Source organism: Tympanuchus pallidicinctus, unplaced genomic scaffold, assembly GCF_026119805.1.
Source record: "Tympanuchus pallidicinctus isolate F22 unplaced genomic scaffold, pur_lepc_1.0 scaffold17, whole genome shotgun sequence".
NCBI classification, from domain to species: Eukaryota; Metazoa; Chordata; class Aves; order Galliformes; family Phasianidae; genus Tympanuchus; species Tympanuchus pallidicinctus.
The window spans coordinates 3,337,247-3,354,854 of record NW_026294690.1 but is presented as its reverse complement, the minus strand read 5'-3'; the positions used below and the strand labels follow the sequence as shown (position 1 = coordinate 3,354,854).

At 39.2% G+C, this 17,608-nt stretch overlaps 1 protein-coding gene across 1 annotated transcript in view; it reads right to left on the bottom strand.

Moving 5' to 3' along the window:
* Nucleotides 1-10,601: 10,601 nt before the first annotated feature.
* Nucleotides 10,602-17,608, bottom strand: part of IARS1 (isoleucyl-tRNA synthetase 1) — a 92,291-nt gene continuing 85,284 nt past the window's right edge. The window contains exons 33-35 of the mRNA XM_052678470.1: nt 16,981-17,124; nt 15,878-16,030; nt 10,602-11,212 (exon numbers count right to left, since the gene is read on the bottom strand). Of these exons, the coding sequence (XP_052534430.1) occupies nt 11,130-11,212; nt 15,878-16,030; nt 16,981-17,124 (380 nt within the window). The 3' untranslated portion in view covers nt 10,602-11,129. The remainder of the gene's footprint in view (nt 11,213-15,877; nt 16,031-16,980; nt 17,125-17,608) is intronic.

Sequence of the window (17,608 nt, the reverse complement as noted above, 5' to 3'; positions counted from 1 at the left end):
TGTAATTGTATAACTTATTGGAATCTGAGTAAAAATGAATCTAGATAGTGGCATTCTCTTTACATTGGCAGTCACAGTGGTTTCTCAGTTGTAGGCATACATGCAGAATCTCCATTAATCTCTCATCTTTTTCCCCCCCCACTCCTATTCCTTTACCATATTGTTAAACAGTAGGCAAATGAATTGTACTCAATTTTTAGCACACTGAAAAGTTAATGAAAAGTTAAATACAACTTGTGTGTGTGATTGCACAAAGCACTTATTTGACCTTGCTAAGCCTTAAAAGGCATTCTAAGATTAGCCTGGCATGTATTTCCAGTGTACAGAAAAATACAGAATTTGGTCTTAAAATGCTGGTACAGACGTTTCATGCCTAAACCCTCATTATTTATAGGAGGTGACTCAAATCTAAAGTGGGTAAACCCTCCTTTGTGTGGAAAAGTACTGCATGTATTCTGATGCCACCTCGTCAAGCTACAACATTCAATAAATCACATTTTGCACAGGAATGAACAAAAACTGTGCCTGTGTTTCCATGCACAAAACAAGATGTACAACACTGCAGCAATGCCAGTTTACAGTTAAGCAAATATGTGGAGCTGGGAGAGGGGAGCAGGCAGGAAAAGGTGAAGGGGAGAGAGAAGCTCAGCCCTTCCACCCCTTTCAGTTTTGGGAGCCCCAGAAGCCCAGGGTAACAACACTTTCATCCTCCAGCTCGCTTCTGCATTTCCTCCATTTGTTATGTCTCACTTCAATGCTCTGCCTTCATTCTCTTATTCAAACACAGAGGAAAGCCTATTACATGAAAGTGAGTAGACAGACTAAGGGCAGAACAAACTGCCATACTTCCAGCAATACATTAGCAAAACAAAAAAAGGATGTTTTATTCTGTGCATTATTTCCTGTTGTTGCAGAACACCACACTTTGAGATCTGACGTAGCAGGCTGTACCAACTCATTAGCCCTACAAGGAAGACAATGCTAAGAGTTGCTTGCATGTAACTATTTGTGAAAGAGACACTATCTTAAGGAGCTGAAAACTCATATTTCTCTTGATATATATGAAAAGTTTCAGAGTCAGCAAGTTTGATATTGTACTTGAGGATATAAATACTTTCATTACTTCTGCTCTACCGTGCTGAGAACTCCAGCACTGTGTTTCAGCCCCAGGTGACAGAGGAATATCATGCCGTATGTGTCTTCTGAGCTGTGAGATTTTTGATATCAATGATCTGCTAGAGAAAAAAGAATATCCAACAGGAAATCCTAATGGGCACCAAGCAGGTGCATGCATATCAGAAACCACAGTCCTTGTCTCAAATTCTTGCTACTACTGACCTTAAAATCCTAAGGATATCACTAACTAATATTTTTATTTCCTCATAAGAATTCACTTTTCTTGAACAAATCTTCATTTCCACCTCTACAGCCTTTTTGTTTGTACTCATCATTGTATGTCATTGTTTTATTGCAAAATTTCTGATTTCCACAGTATAAATTCCTGCTCAAGCTGAACATATCTGACCACCAGCTGCAAAGATTTATTTCCCCAGATACTACCATCTGTAAAATGTTCTCTATTTTTGCCAGTTCAGAATTAATGTAACACACCACAGCTTTTCTGCAGCTTTAGCATTAGCCATTTAATCAGGACATTTTTAATCGTGATGTTAGATCTAGCTGAAGGTTATATTTAATGCTGTATGCAACAGCCGGCTGATAAACCACAGCATCTGACTGAAAACAGACAGTAATTCTTCCTACTAAACTCAAACACCCCAAAGTACCATTTTTTCAACTTTCTATGGAAAACCACTGACAAACCACAAACGTCTGCTTCAGGAACTGCCTCCGTATCTGCAGCACTGCACCAAGCACCACCAACATACAAGCTTCACTTTTGAAAGGCAGATGTTAAAGTTTTTCTTCCAGAAGCAAAAAAAGGCATCACTTTAGCTAGTAGTGATCTCTTACATTAACGAGATGCTCTGCCTCCTTCTAGAGCACCATCACAGACCGAGTCATGAATGATCAGTGGGAAAGTCCGAGTCTTGGCTATGAGTTTTATGATGCTAGAACTAAAATGGAATAATGCCCAGATAACGTCACTGTTGTTGGCACTGTTATCACTACTGTGATTTCACTGCCCGAAATTCTGGCACTGAGGAACTATTCCTTTTTGAAATAACCAGCATCACAGATAGCCTTTCGTTACTGACACACTAAGCATCTCCATTTTATGAATGAAATGAATGCATTTCTGTTAACAGAGATGAGGTATTGCTCTGAGAAACTCATTCTAGGTTAAGGAATATATTCAACAAAGGCGGAAAAAATTCTGAACCAGCCCTGGACTATTGTCATAAGAGACATGAGTACGTAGAAAATTCCAGTAACCTTACAGCTCTGCACTTTGTTTAGAGCCCAAGACTGGAATTTATTTACTTTTTTTGTTAACATCCCATCATAGGTATCCAGGGTTTCATTCTAGAACAATACAGTTCTCAGCTTGCATTCAGTATGAATTTCATATTATCATATTATTCATATTAAATATATATCATATTTCATATTATCCATATTATTGCTTTCCCCTCTCAAAAGCCCCTTCACAACAAACACTTGAACTGTCTTCTACTGACAGAACCCTGTGTAATACACGAAAGTGCTGAGACCCCAACAACACAAAACAACTGGCTGCAACTGAAAAAGAGTCATTACATACTGTAAAGGGAACGATACATTCAAAAATTTTTCCTACTGCAAGTGAAATAGCTTTAAATAGGGAATATTTTAGGCATGTTATTACATAGGGATATTAAAAAAATCTTAAGTAGTTTATTATTGCCCCAGGTTAATTAATTTGGCTTCTTACTATTCTTGTCACCCTAAAACCATTTGCTTAAGGACACAGTCTTGCAATAAGGACTACATAGACTACAGACACTCTGCTTTCTTTCTCCAGTATTCTTTTTCTTCATCATATACATTTGCATGCAACGTCTTTCACTTCATTCCAGCTTCTTTCCTTTCTTCTTCCTATTACAACAGAAACTAATTAAGAGTGAACACGCTGCCAGCATAGTGACTCCTTGGTCAGTTTCTCTGTTTTTGCTTTGACATAACAAACGTTCACACTACGAGTGGCAGCTTTGGGAAGAATGAAGTAGAGCTGATGCTTTGCCCCTGAGCTAAGCAGAAAGCAGGACAAGACTCGCAGGCAAGCTCATGTACTAAAGCCTCGAAACGCAAACCTACAAAATAATCTGCCTATTTCTTGGCCTTGAAAGAAGCCACATTCCTCACCCCACCACCAACTCCGCTGTTCATGTCACATATCCACGATGAAGCTAACAAGAAAAGCCACAGCCTCATTTTTAAAACTTCAGCACATCACAGAAACAACTCAGAAGTGGAAATTAACTCTCAATGGGCTGAGCAACAAGGCTTCAAAGGGACTCTAAATATTAAAAAATAAAAATATACATTACTGAACTGTCAGCTGCAAAATATCATTTGGCAAACAGCAACATCTTACCCTTTAGGAACTTCCAAGCATGAAATAGGGAAAAGGAAAGCAATGGTTTCAGATCAGTGTTTTGCTGCACCTCTCGTAACAAACCAACCTTTACCGTAGGCCGTAGGCATCCACTAAGAAGCCAGCAGAAAATCTTATTTATCCAAATAACAGAGAACAGTGCTAAATATTTGACAGTTCTGTCCAACTCAGTGTTGGCAAGATCACTACCATTCTTCACGAGATGCATTTTGTATTCACATTTTGTACTTCATGTTGCTGCCATAAAAAAGCCATTTGGACAGATCATTAAGTCCAGGTCTCTGCAGCCTTTCTGTAGGTTTTTTTCTCCTTTTTTACACAGGAAAGATTAATATTACTGGTTATTGCCATTTTCCTTGAAGATGATTATGAACTACACAATATAAAAGGAAGAGAGTCTAGTAGTAGACAGCGTAGAAATATTAATCCTGTACTACTGACTCTCAGCATACTTGAAAGAACACAAATACAGATGTCCTGACACTATTCTTTCACTAGGGATTACATCCTCACAAAATTAATCGTTTATATCAGAAGAGGCTTTTTTTTTTTTTTCCCCTTTCAAATGTACTGATTTTTCACACATTTTATCTTAGGATGGGAAAGCAGAAACTGCTGAGGTTTTCAAAACACCTAAAAAAAGGTGAACTGCAAACAGCTTTCCTTGCTATCTCATTTGGCAAATTAAGATCAGAAGTAAGCTCTTCCCAAACCCAGACAATGAGTAGGATAGCCAGTGATTTGCAGCAGAAGCTAAACATTCAGATTTGTTTGAGTGTCTCCTCTTTGCAGTTCTTTGGAACATACAGCCATCATGCACATGGCAAAACAACAATCTGGTTCTTATGTATGTTTGTTCTGATTGTTTACCCTCTTTCTATGCCTTCAATCCAATCACTTTCACTCCCTTGGCAGAGCTGATGGTTTCAGTTAGACACCAGTCATTTCACATCAGGTGAATGACAGATTCCTGAAGGTACTCAAACAGTGCCACCAAAATCTCACTTGTGCACGTAAACAGCTGATAAACCACATTCAGAATAGCTCACTATGTATATTCAAACGCAGGTCTCACCTAACCAGTGTCTGTGCTGCCAAACTTCTTCCAGATGACAAAATACCGTAAAATGTAAGAACAAACAGCAGGCGCAGTAAAAGCATTTAAGCTGCAAAAGAAGTGTTCAGAATGTTCAGATCAGAATGATGGACACATTATTGCAGAAATCTCAACAGAAGATACACATCTTGGAACTAATAAGCAGTTTAATTCGCTCCTTCCACAATCATTTTCACAGATAAGCTAATGAGAGGCTAGAATTTATAAGAAAAAGACAAGTTTAAAAACATATGCTTAGGTGACGAAAGAAACTTCAAAAAATGAGTCAAAAAAGCTCTGAGAAGTTTTTCCAGTCTAACCCCAGCTCCAGGAGGAACATTCTGTATCCAAACCATTCCTTGGAGTCCCACTTAAACCCATCCCTGCCCTTAAACCCTCCTAGGCCTCCCATTCCAGGAGCAGATTATATTGATAATCAGAAGGCTTTTCCTGATGTGTGGCCTAAATTCCCAGCCAATTTAACTGAGAACTTCTTGAAGCAGATTCATTACTATTCTCTTTGCAATTATCATTTATTTATTTGTAGTCTCATAGCAGCTTACCCTCAGAGTCTTGCCTGCTGTAGACTGAACACACCGATTCTTTAGATCTTTCCTCATAGTCCACAGTTCCCAAACCACATTCCTGCTTCCCCCCACTGGATTCCCTCCGAATTGTCAACATCTTCCTCACCTTCCCTGATACTGGATACAGGGCTCAGTGGGAACACTCTCAGTACTCAAGCAGAAGGATCACCTCCCTTGTTTATACATCCAGGTGCTTGTTGTTTATTTCTGTAATTTTAATTTACTTTTTTTTAGCAAGAGTAGGAAATTACTGGTCCATGTTTAATCTCTAAGCCAATTCAACCTCCTCTACTTTGAAGCTATTCATTTTGAACAGCAAAGTCCTCTTTTTTTTTTTTTTTTTTTTTTTTTTTTTTTTTTTTTTTTTTTTTTTTTTTTTTTGCCTGTTCAATTGCTGGAGTATTCAACTTCTCATCCTATAAACGTTCACTGATCTTCAGGAACCTTCAGGATCCTTCATCCTTGTCCAGACATTATCATGTCCATAAGCAGGATTTGCAGTATCAAATCTCCTGCACTAAATTTGCTGTGTTTCTTACTGTTTTCCCTTCCCGTGATGGTGTTGGTGCTATTAATCATCCCACACATGCTCTACCTTGAGATTTTGATTGCCTTCATTTGGAAAATTAATGACTGGAGAAGTAAAGGAAATTTGTCCTTCAGGTATACTGCAAGTGATATTCCTTGGAACTACTTTATTGCACAGATGTCCAGCTGTCATTCTCAATCAAACAGAGCAAATAGCAACTGCCAGGCTGCATTTTTACTTATTGGGGAGATTGTAGCAGCACTGTTAGAATACTAAACAGAGCTGGGAACAAAGACTAAAATTAGGATAATGCATACCGAATTGCCTCGTGTCTGCTCCAAGAATCTAAGTATATTGCAGGGCAATTTTATCCTGATGGTATCTGCAAGGAATTTTTGAAGTCTTCTGAGGAGCTTTGTGACCCTTGACTGAGAACTCTGTACAGCAACTAGAAATTAACTGAAATGCCCCAGACATACTGAAATAGGAACCTTTTTTTCCCCAATTACATAAAAGCTATAATTACATTGGTTACATAAACATTTTAACTGGGAAAAACATGGGATAACTGAAGATACCCTCCCCAGCACGAGTTAACCACCACTCCTAGCACAGCAAGAGCAAAATTAACTCCGTGTTCACACTGTAAAGCTGTAAAGCTTCTCAATGTGGATGATACTGCGCTCCCCTTCCATCTCTCAAAGAAAACATCTGAGGCCATTCTGAAGTCCCCCTTTTTTTACAGAGCTACATACATTAGATTTTTCTCCAATCTCTTTAATCAGTGTCAGGGGACTCATCCCATAAGAAATCAGAGTAATTTCTCTGTGCTAAACTAGCAATGACAAGGATACTGTGACTTCATCCTTGTTGAGAAACGGAACATACTCAGAGCTGCAGAAGGGCTGCACAGCTGATCAGCCTCTATTCAGCTTGCAACATGTTGCTGTACTTCTTTTTTTTCCTTTTTTCCTAAAACCAGTCTTCTCCCTGGAGCTTATGTACGATTCCAACGTTCACTACTTTTTTTACTGCCTAAAAGCAAAACAGAAATGCAAGTTTTCTGCCTGCTGCACACACTCACCTGAAGAAGAGAATAAAGTGACTGTGCTGAGCTGGACTGATTTATTCTGCAGAAAGATGAGAACCAGATGTCAGGGAAGAAGCAGCCCTGTTTCTGTCCTGCACAGACCACTCAGCTGGTATCTCTGAGCAAAGTGTGACAAAGACATCAGCCTACTGCCAGTCCTGGCTGATATCAGAGCCTTCTCACACTCTTAGAGGGTGCTAGTTGAGATGAGCTAGGGAATCAGTTCTTAACTATTAGGAATAGGATGGGTATGGAATCACTCTGAGCCCAAACCAGAGATCCAAACCAGAGCAGGCAACTATTTGAGATTGGGTGGGCAGGGCAAGGGAAGAGCCATGTGTGAGGAAAAAAGACATCTCTATTCTCCTTTTGCAAACCACAGCTGGATACAGATCAGATAACAGCTACAGTAACAGATCTATTCTGTACCAGCGCCTCCAACTCCCCTACAGCAAAGAGCTGGGTCAGCAGAGTCCAGCTGCTGCAGATCACCAGATGCTGCACACATCTCAGAGAGACAGAAACAGAGATTGCTATCAGGTGAAAGGCAGCAGCAGCAGCAGGTTACAGCAGTCTGCATCAGGATTCAAGGATACAAACGCCTGCAGAGCACAATAAATGGTGCAGCAGCTCAGGGAGTGCTGAGGCAGCATTTTTCTCCAAATAGAAAGAGGCAGTGTGGTCCAGGGCCTCGTTTACGTCAAGAGCTATTTAAGAGAGTAGTTAATTAAGTATACAAATACTGAAGGGTATCATATTGGGCCCAACCTAGATCGAGCTACAAAAGTGCATTCAAAAATCATTCAAAAATTCTTAGGAAACTTCCCAACACAAGAATCCACGAGACAAATTCTCAGATATTATCAGATATTATCTAACATTAAAAGTAATAAAAATGGATGTGGAGAAGAATGGTAGAAAAAAGTATGAATTCACCCAAATGGGTCATGACCTGTTCTTAAAATTGTGTCAGTATCTGTTAGAGATAAGACCACTGCCAACTAACAGAGCAGCAGTGAAAACAGAATTCAACTGTAATTCTGTCTTCTTTTAATTACATGCTACATTAAAAAGTTAATGTAAAGCATGTTTGGAAGCATTTTCAGTAGAGTCCTCTGATAAATTTCAGTCTCATTCTTCCATTACCTGTCATAAGCAAATACACTTTTCCCCTCTGCCAACCTTCATTGCCCCTACCAAAGCCAGAAATAGCACTTATGGGCATTTCCATCCTTGTGGTGCGATCAGACTGGAGAACATGAGAACACATCTTTCTGTTCCAGTCACTTGCAACATGAGTATCTGAGTGTAGACAGAAAACCACAGCTGAGAAAGTAAAAGCAAGAAGGCAAAAGGAAAAAAAAAAAAAAAACCACACACAAAAGAAAGAAGAATAGAGTGCACACTACAGGAAAGGAAGGATGCTGTGGTGAAGCAGGGCAAGGGAATCACTATACACAATTCCCACAGTAAGAGAGCAAGTGGAAGTGCTTTCCTACTCTGGTACCATTTACTTCCAGATTCCAGCATGAATGTACCCCTGTGCTGTACTAAATAATACAAAACACAGCTAGATAACATTATGATAAAGTTGGAGACATTTGTACCCGTTCAACTCTGAGTGCCAGGTACATGGCATCCCTCTATTAAGGCAGTGCCTAAGTCCAAGTGTTATACTACAGGTGCTGTCTGTGCCTACGCTGCAGAAACCCTGAAAGCAGTTCAAATTTTGTTTAATTTTTGTGAGAAGATTGTAGGCACACAGGAAAGCACCGTGTCGCTCTCCCACTGCACATCAAGTAACAGAGAAACAGGATGAGAAATCACTATGCTTCATGTTTAACCTGTACTCAGCTCTCCTTGTCTTGAAACAGTGGCTTTCGTCTCCGCCTTGTTTTTCAGGCTACTCAACAGAGTATGGTACAAACCCTAATACACATAAACACTCCCTGAGAATCAGATGGCAGGTAGAAAACTTGCCTTCAAGCCCATGCTGCTGATGCACCAGGACTCCCGCAGCCTCACGCCCTAACCAGGCTAACTGCAGGCCTACAAAAGCACAGCCTTAGCTGACTCAGTCTCAAGATACTGCTGTGAGGATTATTTCAAATGAATGGCCCTTGCATAGGGTCTCCAACTAAGGGACACACATACAGAAGTACCAGCAATATTGTTCCTTCAACCCCTCTCCTTTGAATCAGTAATTTAAACTCGTTACCTTTGACAGTTAATTTTGACAGCACGGGGCCTCACAATCACTGCTATGCTGCAGAAGATCTTTATAAAGGTCCTGCACAGAGTTAAGGAAAAGCCAATTTTCATCTTTAGCATTAAACAGTCAATTTACAGAAAATCCAAGAACAGTTCAGCTATGCCTTATGAGAAGTATGCGATTATCAGACTGAGGTCACAAAGTTGCTTCTCTTCAGGGCAGATTATTTTTTGCAATTAAGCAGCTAGAAATATATTTCAGAAAGAAAGAGTATTGCTGAAGATTTTATCCATTTGCAACTCAGAGCGAATTCATAAAACTTGGCTGGGCTTTATGTTCACTGGAAAGCACATATAAACCAATCCAGTCCTTGCACAGGTCTCAGGCAGCCAACATCCTTAGGAAAAAAATGACACATACACAAGGCCATACATCTTGAATAACAATTTAAACAAAAGGCAAGTAGATTGTCTCACTGAGGATGAAGTTAGATTTCAGTCACTTGCCATTTCTGTTTATTCTCCATGAACGGAAAAGCAAAGTCATTTAGCTTATGAACAGCTATCTTACCTTCACAGAAGAAATGAGCTGAACATTTTTATGTGATAAAAAAAGAAAGCAATATAAATCGAAGCCCCATTTGATTTCAATGTCAAAAAGACAAACAAGCTGATTTAAAGGGAAAAGTAGAGGACATTGTCCAATATTCACTAAGCTGAACAGGCCAATGATGCAGTAGGTTCAGGCACTGACATTTCTTATGCTGATAAAAATAATTTCATGTAAGCTGAATTGCCAGAGACTTGATTTACTTCAAATGAATACTTACAGGCTTCGACACGGTTCAGTAAAGCACAGTAGCTACAAGGAACATCCATTTATAAATATTTCTACTAATATAGGCTTATCAAAAAAATGGCTTGGTTTACGTTCATAGTTAGTGTAAAGCTGAAAAACAAAGCAATGGAAAAACATGCTAAGCAAGACTTGGTTACTCTTGAAAAGCATTACTCTCTGTCAATACTCCTGTTTGCAGTTTATGTAATCTTGTTCTTAGGAAGCTAATAAAGGCACAGCAGTGACTGAGTTCAGTACTCTGCACAGAAGCAAGTTTCAACACTGGTGAGAAATGCTGAAAGTCAGTGAAACTTAGATGTGGCTTCTGTCATCCAAAACCAGCCAAAAACATCTGCAAACCATACAGGGGTTGCCTGTTGTGTCACTCACTGATAGACATACAGTCTAACACAAGAACATCTGGCAAACTGAATTGACCTTTATAAAAATAAAAAAATAAAATCAAAAACCCAACAAAAATTTTACTTAAAACCTGCTTTAAATCTGAAACCGAAACAAAAAACAGCCAAAAAACAACTAAAACTCCCCATAACCTGATAATACCACAACCCAGTCACTAGCACTCAGTATGGACATCTCCAGATTTCAGGTTGATTGGGTCAATAGGAAGTGCTACACATTATCTTCCCTAGGAAACGTGTGAAAGTAAAGTACTCTGGACGTAGGGAAATGAGTTTGCACGTGAAGCGAATTTATTGGTCAAACTGTTGAATTCAGGGAGTTCTTTAAATCAACAACCACACACTTCATGAAAATCCAGCTAGCATGAGGGGACAAATCCAGGTGACCCTTTATGTTCAAAGCTATTGCCACAGGGTATATGCATCACAGAGCCTTGTAGGTAACCCATGGTTTAGAAAATCAAAGATAGCCTCTGCAGAAGGGCAGGCAGAGAACAGCATCACTGAGGTACAAGCCCCATTTCTTTCAGGCAAATCACTGCATAGATATATCTAGGGTTAAGGTGTTGGACACGTTTCCAAACAGCTTTTACAATATTGTAAGATAACAATGAAAATACATTGTATTTGAAACCAAAGAGCAGCATATTAGACATGCACTGGTAAAAACATCCTGTGTGCAATCTGAGATGCTAGAAGTACCATACACAACTTGGATGTTAATCTAAAAGCACACTAATTTGATTTCATTTTTGTGGAAAAAAGTCCACACGGTCTTATTCATAAAAATGGAATTCTCAACATTCAGCTGTGGTGGGTATAACACTGACATATACAGTCTTCATGTTCAGGTTCTTCATGGAGATGTCCTTTGTGATCTCTGAACCAGAAAGAAGAAAAAAAAGAGATACAGAAGACAGTTAGTGCTTTTTCTTACAGGTAAAGCCATCAGTGCATTTTTTCTTAACCCGCAGGCCTACTGGTTCAGTCGAAATGGAACATGGACAGAAACTGCTCAGCTCCAATTCCCTCCCGTTGTAACACCGTGCATTAAAGGAGCTGCCATGTGTCAGGCACACTGCTGCAGGAACTCAAGCTGCTGTTCCAGGCTACAAAGAATTGTTTCTGAAAGCACATCAGCCCACAGCTCCCAGCTTCAATCTCACACAGAACATCATCAATCCAGAAAACTGTTTTATAATGCAATAATAAAAATTCAACAGCACAGCACAGCACACTGGAAACTACAGACCCTTGCAAACATTATGTAATGGCCAGTGTAGGACAGATCAGAGATGCATCTCCTCTAACATCGCAACATGTTAATGAAGGAGTACAAGTAGATGCATACATTAATGACTTCTAATATAAAGTGAGGATTGCAATAAACTCATGTTGCTATCTTGTCAAATATGCCTGAAGAGTTTTATACCATACCAGGTCAATTTAAGTCATTTCACATACTTCAGAATAATAATAGGATTAGGACTCAACCATAAACCTCTTACAGATATTGTGTATTTCTGCTGTGATCTTTCAGGAAACACAAATCGTAATTAAATGTTGTGCAGCCCAAGAAATGGTGCCTTAATAAAATGTTGTGCAGCTGAAGAAATGGTGCCTTACAACTAAAAAGCTGGTGAGAACTGGAAATTAACTGTCATCATGCAGAGAGCATTTTTTCCAAGAAGTGAGATGCTTGCTAGCTCAATATTCCCCAACACCCACCAGCTGCAGCAAACTACACCAATAACAGAGCAGCCTGCTTTTGTTCCAAAGCTGTACCTCCCAGTATTCAAAACAATCCAAGTAACAAATGTATCAGAGACCTCTTTACTAAGAAACTTCAAAGTGGTTACCACAAATACTGAAACCAAAGCAAAAGAAATTTAGGGGTTACTGTGCAGCTCTGCACATTAGAATCACTACAGACAACATAAGCAAATAAAAGATAATTTTATATTTTGGCACTGGTTCCAGCACAAGTGACAGATTAATAACATACAGAATATTTGGGTGTTTTCAGTGGAAACAATTTTGCAGCGTACTGCACTGTGTCACAGTCCTGCTGTCTGATATTCATCCTGCTCTAGCTTGGGCTCACATCCAACTGACAAGACCAAGGCAGCGTGCGTGGTGGGGGGAGGCAAATCTATGAAGTGCATCTATGGAGATAATGCAGAAGCAGTTCAATTTTCAGTAATAGTGTCCAGCTGGAAACTGCTGCTGAAAGTTTGCTTTCCATATAACAGTATGAACATTTCTTTTAACATTAAGGTCCCCATCTTTTCTTGAAAAGCGCATCATAGATTGAGCAAATACAGCCTGCAACAAACTTCAAGTGCTATCAATTAAATAATTAAGAAGTCCATATGGATCCTGATGGTACCATTTTAAGGAGATCTCTGAGTGCAGTGCTTTGCTTCAAGCAGCACATCTACAGACTGGGTAAAACCCAGTCCAAAAATTAGGGCTTTATTCCCTCATTGACATTCCTCTCCTCGAGAAACTTTTACAACAGTATGTAGAAAAAGTTACTTTGGTCTGAAGAAGCAAACTGTGAACTTGCTCTCAATGTTGTTTTGTTGTTGTTTAAACCAGAGCACGATAGCCAACTTGCATGGTAGCATTGAAGACCAAATCCACAAATCCTGAATAGTGAGATATTACATGAAGCTGCTACTTTCAACATAATTACTGCTAGAAATTAGAATCTTGATTCATCAGGATGATGTAATGACATCCTATTTTCTGTGCTAACCCCTCTGAAGGAAGGCTCTGCAGTTAGCACACTACAAAGTACTGCCCCTACACCACGTGTCTTAAGAGCTACCTGTAACTTTGCTGCTTCAATCTTATGAATAAGCAGTGCTCACCACCTGGATGTTCAGTTGGAGCTGATAACCTTTATAGATCCCTTCCAACTTCAAGACCCTTCAAATTTCTAATTTGAAGAGTGTTTTTCCAGTATTCCAGAACTGGAGAGAGGAACAGATTTATTTCTGAAAAGCTGGCAAGCTTTTGTGCAGTAAGGAGCAGATGCCCAACTTCACGTACCTGACAATGTTCATAAAGGTAGCGTTTTCAAAATGGATAGCTCATTTTCCTAAGTGATTTCTTTCTCTTTTTGAAAAGGCCTTTAAAAATCAGATTTTCTATTCATAGCTCATTTTTCTTGAATGATTCAAGCAGCTAACAGCAAACTTATTTTTAGTATCGTATTTTCCCAACCAGCAAAAGACTCCAGTTTTTTGTTTTCAGAGCTACAACATTGCGATATATTGACGAAATGTAAATAAGGGATTACAAAATTACTATATATACAATCATTAACTGCATACCATAACATAATCATTATCAATAACATAATCATTAACTGAACTAATGTTTTCCAGAGGCATCAAATACAGTTGGTTCTATAGGCAGCATTTATCAAATAAAAAACCGCCAAGATAATCACAGGATGGCTTAATTTGGAGGGTCCTTAAAGATCATCCAGTTCCACCCCTGCCATGGTCTGGCTGCCCCCCAGCTTGGGCTGCTCAGGACCCCTCCGTGGCCTGGGGCACCTCCAGGGATGGCACCCACAGCTCTGGGCAGCAGTGCCAGCGCCTCACCACCCTCTGAGCAAAGGATTTTCCCCTAACATCACACCTACATCTCACCTCTTTTAGATTAAAGCCATTCCCCCTTTGTCCTATCACTACTAGACTGTATGAAAAGTCACTCTCATTCCTGCTTGTAAGACCCCTGCAAACACTGTAAGGCCACAGTGGTCTTCCCGGAGCCTTCTCTTCATGCTGCACACCCCCCAGCTCCCTCAGCCTTTCTTCACAGAAGTGCTTATTGACCCTCAAGGTAAACTATGACCATTACTTATACCATAAAAAAAGTTATGAAAAAAACTGCCCTGTGAGAATTACATCTGAAGTACTAGAAGCATAATTTCATTGCACAAGCTTGTGTTAGCTACAAAAATAAACTTCCAGGACCAAGTTCCCTATCTACGAAGCCTCAAAATGATCAGATAGTTATTTCAGCCTTTGAAGACTTAAAAAAAAAAAAAAAAAATATTTAAAGCTTAAGTAGTTCTGCAGAATTGAGACTACAAATTGTGACAGTGACTCCACTGATTTCCCTTTTTGGCAAAGGTATTTGAAAAATCCTTACTAAAACTGATACTTAATGGCTATTTATTTTCCTGTTTTGTCAGTTACTTCACTCTTTAAAAGCTAGAAACTTTTATACAATGGTTATTTTTACATCTTGATTAAATCAAATGCTGCTGTGAACTCATTTGCCCTCTAACAATGATAGAAAAAGAAAATCAAGAATTAAGTGCAACATCAGTAACTCCTGACCAGCTACATTCCTCCCTGTCAGGTTGTACAAATAAATACATTTTTTGTTTATGCAACTAAAGTGTCATGTATATAGTCCAGTTTTACACCTTGTGCTGTTTCTAAGCACTACACTCCTCACTTCTGCTTGCTACCTCATTCAGCACATTTTACTTCGCATGAGCTCAAAGTATCTCTAGTAAGTTTTATCAGTATTTGAGATCCACTTACAAGAATGGCATTTGAATAAACAGATTACAGGTCACATGAGATACTACTACTAACAAAACAACAAAAACCAACAACAAGACACGCTTCACTTGAACTGATTATAATCTTAAATCTCACCAAGTTATTTGAAGAGTGACCCCACAGTCCTACCCCCCCATCACCTGACAGCTATCTCCTAAGATTTGAAAACTATTTTAAACAAGGTGCTTAATTTCTAGGAAGGTAACCTGACACGGCCAGTTACCCTTAAGAGTTACACAGCCCTCCCAAACACCTTGTACATCTGTCACCATGATCAAATGGAGACAGAATCCTTTACCTGATTTCATACTAAATCGCATTTTTCCAGGTCTGCAGAAATACCTGGCTTTGTTCATCTGCATTACCACGCAGTTTCCAACCCATTCTTCCTCTGTCAAGTGAAGCATCTTGCCTTTTTCAGAAATTTTTAGGCCCCATCACCTGACTGTGCTTCCAGAAGATTCTTTGTTATTTCAGGTATGTAACTGTGATTAAACCTATTTTCCAGGCGTTCTGAGTGAAATTCAGCTGCCATGCCCAATCTAGTCTGACCTATGTGAACTACTCCAAAATAGAAGCAATTCTATGATATTCTTCCCTCCTGAAATCCACTTTTTCTGAAAGAAAATTTAAAAAAAAGCATCTATAGTAAAATGAGTGTTATAGGACAAATTTGAGTAGGTTCTTAAAATACTCTTTAGATTTGCTCAGTTCTAGAAAGAGATTCACTGGGTCACAGCAGCATGTAACTACCACTTCCATTGCTGAATGACCTTACTGTTTCAAAAGTAGGACCCTTCCTACAGCCAGCTCTTGGCCATTTTGGAAGGGGAAGGCATCAGAACTCTAAACAAGTAAACAAACATGTGCTTGGAGGGTTTTATTAAATAGATGAGGGTATTATAAAATTTCCAAGTACCCTTCGCGCAAGCAAAGTAAAAGTCTGTGCTTACCCTGAGTCTCTGCTTCATCCAGGAACAATTTTAGCCTCCTGCTTCTGAGCCCAAAAACTTTTGCTGTTTCATGTAGAAGACCATGGTATGTTAATCCATTCTGACCAACTGGGTTTTCCATTAGAAGAGTTCCCACTGTTCCTTTCTGACACTCTGAACAAGATAAGAAGTCCAATAATTACTGATGGGGAATGATGTTACCTCATTTATCCTGGTAAACTGAAATTCAGGACTTGTTCTTACATTTTTACTCTTTGTAGTCCTGTGTAATTAACCATAGGAGCCTACCTACAGATATTCATAAGTAACTTCACAAATTACAGAATCAGAAGTGTAAATATAACTGACAGCATGACAAACAAAAGAAAACCTTGCAAAGTTCCCTACCACAGTCAACTGAATAATAAGTATTTCAAACAAGGCACTCAAACCAGTAACAACTGCAGAAACTGAGAAATCACATTCGAACGACCAAAAGTTCAGATAAAAAACACATTTTGCCCCAAGCAGGTTCCCAGTAGCATCTGTAGGAATCCACATATACAAACACTCCAGAAAGGACTCATACAAGAGCTGACACTGAGCAGGTTTTCAAGTACGCAGTGTTTTCAACGAGAGATTTCAAAATGGAAGCAACCTAGATTAGCAGCTGGGAAACAATTCCATGCACATATCTGTGCTCCAAGATCAGGCTGATAATATAATTCTTCTGGCATTTAAATAGCAATAAGAGATGCTTTACAGGCTGTTACAATGTCTAGGTTAAGAGCTGGCTCCTCCTTCACCTCCCCATTCATTTCTGTTTCAATTTAAGACTCAGCTTTTAAAATAAGCTGCACAGGTGAGCTGACTATCAGAGGTAGGAAAGCAATGCAGAAGGGCTCTTGTTTAAATGCCAGTCCTTATCTGAAGCCAGCTCTCATCTCTCTTTCAGAAAAACATGGAGAAAAGCTAAATATAGACACTGCTTATTAGAAAGTACAGGCTAAAAGCAAAACCACTACATATAAATGAACACGTACATACATATCTTCATCACTAAGAGATGGCATACAGACCTAGCACAAAAACTGAATGTGAGAAGAGATCACTATCCATCATACCTTGTGGCTTTGCATTTATTAACTGCAAGTTGATATACTGGCAGAGAAGAGCATCAGGAGAGCTGATGAGAGCAGGTGCCGACCCCGTTGTCACATGCAGAGTCTTTCCACTGAGACTAAGCAAGTCAGTTTTGTTTATCAGTTCTGAAAAAGAAAATGAGACCAGTCAGGCTATTACAAGGGAAGCTGAGGTCCTGCTTTCACTTCATTAGCAGACAGTAAGTCTTCCTAACTACTGACTCTGGCATGGAAGCCTTTCCCTCTTCGCAATTACTCGCCCAAGAAAGAACTTCTCCAGTCTGACAAATGGAATTTACACAGAAATAGGTATTTATTAATACTGCAGAGTACGAAATCTGCTATGGAAATTAGTTCCTACATCCCACTTCTTATGCACATAAATATGTCACATGACTACTTACTGCAATAAAAATAAACCTAAAATAAACCTAAAATAAGCAAGAAATTATTTACTTAAGCCAACCACTTCTACCTCATTAAATTATGACCTTTGCCTCTTCCATGACTTCACTATCTGAAGAAGCACTGGACACACATTACCACTCAACATCAGGACATCTCACATTAAACTGCAGATGACAGTACATGCATGATTAGTAGTAGTTGA